General features: G+C 37.5%; 1 protein-coding gene across 1 annotated transcript; it reads right to left on the bottom strand.

Moving 5' to 3' along the window:
- Window positions 1-1,959: 1,959 nt before the first annotated feature.
- On the bottom strand, window positions 1,960-4,960 carry LOC110101259 (protein CUP-SHAPED COTYLEDON 3-like). The gene is made up of 3 exons (XM_020829073.2): window positions 4,753-4,960; window positions 3,483-3,757; window positions 1,960-2,472 (listed from the first exon to the last, which is right to left on the bottom strand). The coding sequence occupies exons 1-3, from the start codon at window positions 4,958-4,960 to the stop codon at window positions 1,960-1,962; spliced, it is 996 nt and encodes a 331-aa protein (XP_020684732.1).
- Between the last annotated feature and the right edge of the window lie 706 nt (window positions 4,961-5,666).

Here is a 5,666-nt window from a genome sequence, read left to right on the forward strand (position 1 = left end):
GCTTAGGAGATGAAGGAATTTCATGGCTTACTAAACTTTTTAATACTATTTTGAAGACTAAGAAGATGCCTGATGAGTGGAGAATGAGTGTGTTAATTCCTATTTTTAAGAATAAAGGTGATGTTCAAGATTGTGCGAATTATAGAGGTATTAAGTTAATGTGTCATACTTTAAAACTTTGGGAGCGAGTTTTGGAGCATAGGTTGCGGCGTGATACTAATGTTTCTCAAAATCAATTTGGATTCATGTCGGGTAGGTCGACTATGGAAGCCATACATTTATTAAGAGGTTTGATGGAGAAATATAGAGAAAATAAGGACGATCTACATATGATATTTATTGATTTAGAAAAAGCATATGATAAAGTTCCAAGAGAAGTGCTATGGAGAGTTTTTGAAAAGAAAGGAGTCAATAATGCTTATATTCAAATCATTAAAGATATGTATGCAGGAGCTATTACTTGTGTTCAAACACAAGGTGGATTGACCAAGTATTTCCCTATTTCGGTTGGGTTACATCAAGGATCAGCCTTAAGCCCATATCTTTTTGCTTTAGTCATGGATGTTCTCACTAGACATTTGCAAGAGGATGTACCTTGGTGTATGCTTTTTGCTGATAATATTCTTCTTGTTGATAAGACTAGAGAGGGAGTTGAAGATAAACTTGAATTATGGAGGTCAACCTTAGAGTCTAAATATTTTCACTTGAGTACCCGTTTTAATTCGCTGCACCACTCTGATACTGCTTCACATGGACAACAACTTGACAATTTGGATGAGCCTAACTTCCAAGTAGCTAGACTCTATGTCCATATATAAGAGTCCAAATAGGGATGACTTTCTAAAAAGACGACAATAGGACCTCATCGCCTACCTATATTGAACCGGCCATTCTCTAAGAGATTATCTCGTCATACTCACAGCATAAATTATTTATTTTGAAGTAGGTGTACAAATTGTTCTTTAAATAAATATTCTTGGCATATAGAAACAAATTTTGAATGATTAACTATGATTTAACATAATTACATGGTATTTATAGCCAATTCAAAGCAACAAGTACTTATGTTTAGCAGCGACAGATTAGCATGGTTTATAAATTCCGTTTTGTAAGTTTCATTTTAATTTGAGTTTTCAACAATTCCATTGATTCTGATGTTTAGTTTTACTAGTTAAATCAATCATTAATTTTTGTTTGATAAAATAATCATTAGAAAAAAATTATTTTCCAAAAATTAAATTTTCAAAAATGATTTTGTGTGCTTGAGCATAATCTTGCATAAAATCTATTAGATGTACTTGAAATTGATCAAAAAAAAAATTAAAAAAATTCTGTTGCCTATAATGTTACTTTTTGGCTAAAACTACTGGAAATTTGTGAAAACAGCAAGTCTGAAGAGAAAACTTTAAACTAGATCCATTATTTTGAAGCTGAGCCTTCTATATTTCACTCTACAGGTCTCTCTCCCAAGACCCACAAGCGATGGATCGATCAAAGGCAGTGACGAAACCTTTGGATTAGGCAACAGAAGTTTAGCAGGTCCTCCTTAATTATTCACCGGTGAGGGGCGACGATGGTCACGTCAATCCCGTCCCCTATATTAAGAAGCCCCACGTCATGCATCCATGCATTCCAGGCCTTTGTTTGCATGCAATCAAATCGTCATGCACTACTGACGTAGATTGATCACACCTAACCTCTCCCCCCCCTCACCATTTGTCAATTTACACATTTAAAATCTTGACGAGACGCCGTCACATCACACAGAAATATACAAATCTCCATTTCTGCTTACTAAACAATAAATATATAGATATAACTAAAGCTAACGTACAGTACTGTTACACAAAACCAGTTCCCTAGCCAGCCTCACGCAACGCCCTCCTAAAACAACCTAATAGCAGAGAGCTTTCACATTTTAGTACAGGAAAGCTTCCAAGTATGTACAGATGAGAGAGCTCATGGAACCAACGGTCCAGATTGTAATGCAGAACTGGGTCCCAGAAAGGGCGTGTCATGTAGCACTGGTGCTCCTCCAACTTGGATGGGAGGAAGCCCAAGATGGTTGTGATTCATGTCGTAGCTGGAAAAGCTAGGGTTTTGTAGGCAGGATTCAAGCCAGTTTGAGAACGATTCCTCCTGACCAGGAGCACTGTTGATTTGTTCTTTTGCTGGTAATGGAGACTTGAAGAGAGAGTGAAGGTGGCCAGTGGTGGGGAAAGGCTGTGAAACAGGAAAAGGGAAGAGTACTGAAGGGTTCTCTAGGGTTTGAGTAAAGTGGGGAAGGTGGCGGTTTTGGAGGAGAGATTGAATGGGATTTTCTAGGGTTTGTGGGTACTCAAGTAGAGGGGAGAAGCATGAGTTGAGAGAAGACGAGGAAGGGTCTAGGAGGTAGGTGCAGTTGGGCAAGTATGCGTTCTTCTTATGGTCACCTCCTCCCTTGTGAAATATTCTACAGATCACCCATTCCTCCTGCAAGGAAACAAATAAATATAGTAACATAGGATAGAAAGAGCTTTGTTAGCATTCTGGTCGTTTCTCTTTCTATCACGAACTTTTTGTTCATGGTGATCAGGGTTTTAAGCATGCCATCAAGAGAATTTCATCTCTAGTTTTTGTGCTATCCAAGCAAGCTTATTGTTGTACCTTAAGAGAAAAACTGTTCATCCTAATTGCTTGTTCAGATGAGCTAGTTAATGTACAAACTTGAGAATCACAGTAGAAAGACCGCAAAGAAGATTTTAAAGTGCTTAGTTAATGAAGGAAGATTAATGTGGAGCCACAACTTCCAAAAAATATATTCTTCCTTTAAGGTGTGTTTGAGCCCTCTATCCTAACCCTGTCAAAAATTCCTTACTCATTTAAGTTTTGGATATGTGAATCATTACTTGAAATCTAAATAACAAAATACTAAACATTATTTTATAGAATTTTTTATTTTTCAAATTAATGAAGTTAAGAACTTACAGGTAAAGAAGATATAAAATATTTTTAAAAAATTATGTAAGTTATTTAGGAATATAAATTAATCTTTAATTAATTGTCAAAAACAATTTTGATAGACTCATGCCCTCAGTATTATCTATACAAAGGAACTGCAAATTATTTAAATAAAAATAATAATTTTGTCTAGTACAGTTCCCTCCCCCAGCAGTTCAAATCAATCATACAAGTTCTTTCTCAATCTCACGAACAAATTATTAAAATCCATTAGTCCTTATTTTTTTTTGGGAATATCATTAGTCCTTATCATATATATCTACTTATGAATGTCTTTTCATATATGATGTAATGCAACCCATAAAAAAAAGTTTGGCTTATGATCACCTCATAGTTATTTTAACACTAGCCTGATCAATATTTCTGTAAGTAGCCCAATAGAAATATGATAAGGAACACAGTAATTAAAACTGAGTACATTGTCAAATCAAGAGAACAATACAAAAAAATAATTTAAACAGAGTTTTGATAAGAGAAAAGACCTTGCATGCGTGTCGGAAGGAGAAGTCGCCATGGAGGCGATATTCGTGTAGGACCCATCGGGTCTTCTCGCCGCGCGGAGCCCGGCCCTTGTAGAAGACCAGGGTCTTCTTCATGCCAACCAGGGCGCCGGTGGCCGCAGCAACAACCTCCCGGTCCTTGCCGGTTGCCTTCCAGTATCCGGCCCCTGTCGCCCGGTTCGTTCTTAGACCGGTCGGATACTTCCTGTCCCTTAAGCTAAAGAAATACCACTCCCTCTCTCCCATCTTCGCCGCCTCTGCATTCAAAGTAGTGTTCTCTTCGAGATCATTTACTGATGCCATTATTTGTTATCTTTTTTATTTAAATCAGTGCAACTCAGAGAATTTTGTGATTTTTCTATACCAATAGAAACATAAAAATTAACAGTATATAATGCTATTCTCTTCAAATAAAATACTTTTAAAATAGGATTATTATTTATCATATATTTAAAGAAGACAGAGTGAGGGGACAAGAAGAATGGATGCTGTATGGAAAGGTATTTGGGACTTACAGTGCTCAATAGTGGAAGTGAAGCAAAAGGACAAACTAAGGATTATGAAAGCTGGGAATAGGAGAGGAAGAAGGTAGGGAAAGAAATGGACTGATTATCAGTCGTTTGGTGCATTGGAAATTGCAAGTTTGTGAACTATACATCCACGGACTTTCTTATAGAAGAGGAAGAAGAAAACATGGAGCAAATAGTTTGGGGACTACGAAGAAAAGTTGATCAAATTAATTCTTATGATTATTTTCCTAAAGGTCGAGGTATTTTTATCAGATTGTAAAAGATTTCTTTGTATTTTACAAGATATATAATAATCAAATTTCAAAATTTAGTTAAAAAAAAACTAATTTTGAAATATAAGGAACTGTCGTTCACTTTAAAGAGAAATTTAATTTCTCCTCTGTTTTTTTTTTTCTTACGAGTTATAATACCTGATAGGTTTATAGGGGCAGTGATGGCTTTAAACAGAGAGAAAATGCCGGTAGCTATATATTTCAGGAAAAACTGAAATATGGCCATATTTAACGTGGATAAAGCTTGGTGTCTGAAATTCAAATGAAAACATACTAAATAGCTTATAATGCCTACTTGTACCTCTTTCTTTCTTACTTTCAAAACTCACATGCGGTTAGGAGAATTAGGACTAGTAACTAGCTAGTAGCTATGATAGTATCCTCATTCTAATTTGGCTCTTCAATTAATTTATAGATTTGAATATATACGTAAGAGTTTTTTATAAGTACCTGGAAGCTCCCATGGCTCGCATCTATTAAGATCAACTTCGACAATATCAACGCCGCAAAGGCTTCCATTGAAGACTTTGGAGGCCAAGTAGAAGGTAACAAGCTCTTCATCAGTGGGGTGGAAACGGAACCCCGGTGGTAGCCCATGCTCGCCACCAACTTCCTCAGCAAATACTTCCCAAACGAACTCTCCTCCCATGGTATTCATCAGCGCTCTCTACTAAGAAAGATAGACGCCACAGAAGAAGAACAAGAATGAAGAAGAGAGGGCTAGCTAGATAGCTATATAGCACAATATAATGTGCATGTGAACCATGAAAAGACCTTCTATTCATTCATAGAGAAGCACTGAAACTGAAGGGTTAAAGAGGTGATGGAGAGAGATGCAGTTTTGAGTAGGGAAGTGATTAAGGGATAAGGAAGACCGTACAAATAGCGCACCTGAAAGGGCTAGAAAAGGGAAGGTTGTGATCAGAGGAGGAGGAGGTGCATGGCAGGGAGTAAATGCGATGAGGAGAGGCTAATGGAGATTTATGCGTGCGCTTGTGAGCATGAAATTGGTTCAGGGCACCAGTCACAGGTGCAGCGCGATAGTGTTGTGGGCCGGCGCAGCCTGGCTGGCTACAGAGCCCAACGCAAATCCTGTTTGTCTAAACTGTTCGCTGCTTTTGCAACCCACTTCAACCATAAATGCAAGATTTTGATGTTTTGCATCTGGAGGAGCTTATTGTTATGTTCACGTGGGAATGCTATGATGATCTGTGTGGCGCTTTTGTGCTTATTATTGCGGGTTCGGCCAATAGACTTCGTTGGGATCGCTCGAACTGGACCAATATTCATTGAATTTACAGGTGAGGATGCGCATCACGATCTTATGATGATTATCAATCAGTTTATGTTGTAGAGCACACGTG

Source organism: Dendrobium catenatum, unplaced genomic scaffold (assembly GCF_001605985.2).
Source record: "Dendrobium catenatum unplaced genomic scaffold, ASM160598v2 fragScaff_scaffold_1220, whole genome shotgun sequence".
NCBI classification, from domain to species: Eukaryota; Viridiplantae; Streptophyta; class Magnoliopsida; order Asparagales; family Orchidaceae; genus Dendrobium; species Dendrobium catenatum.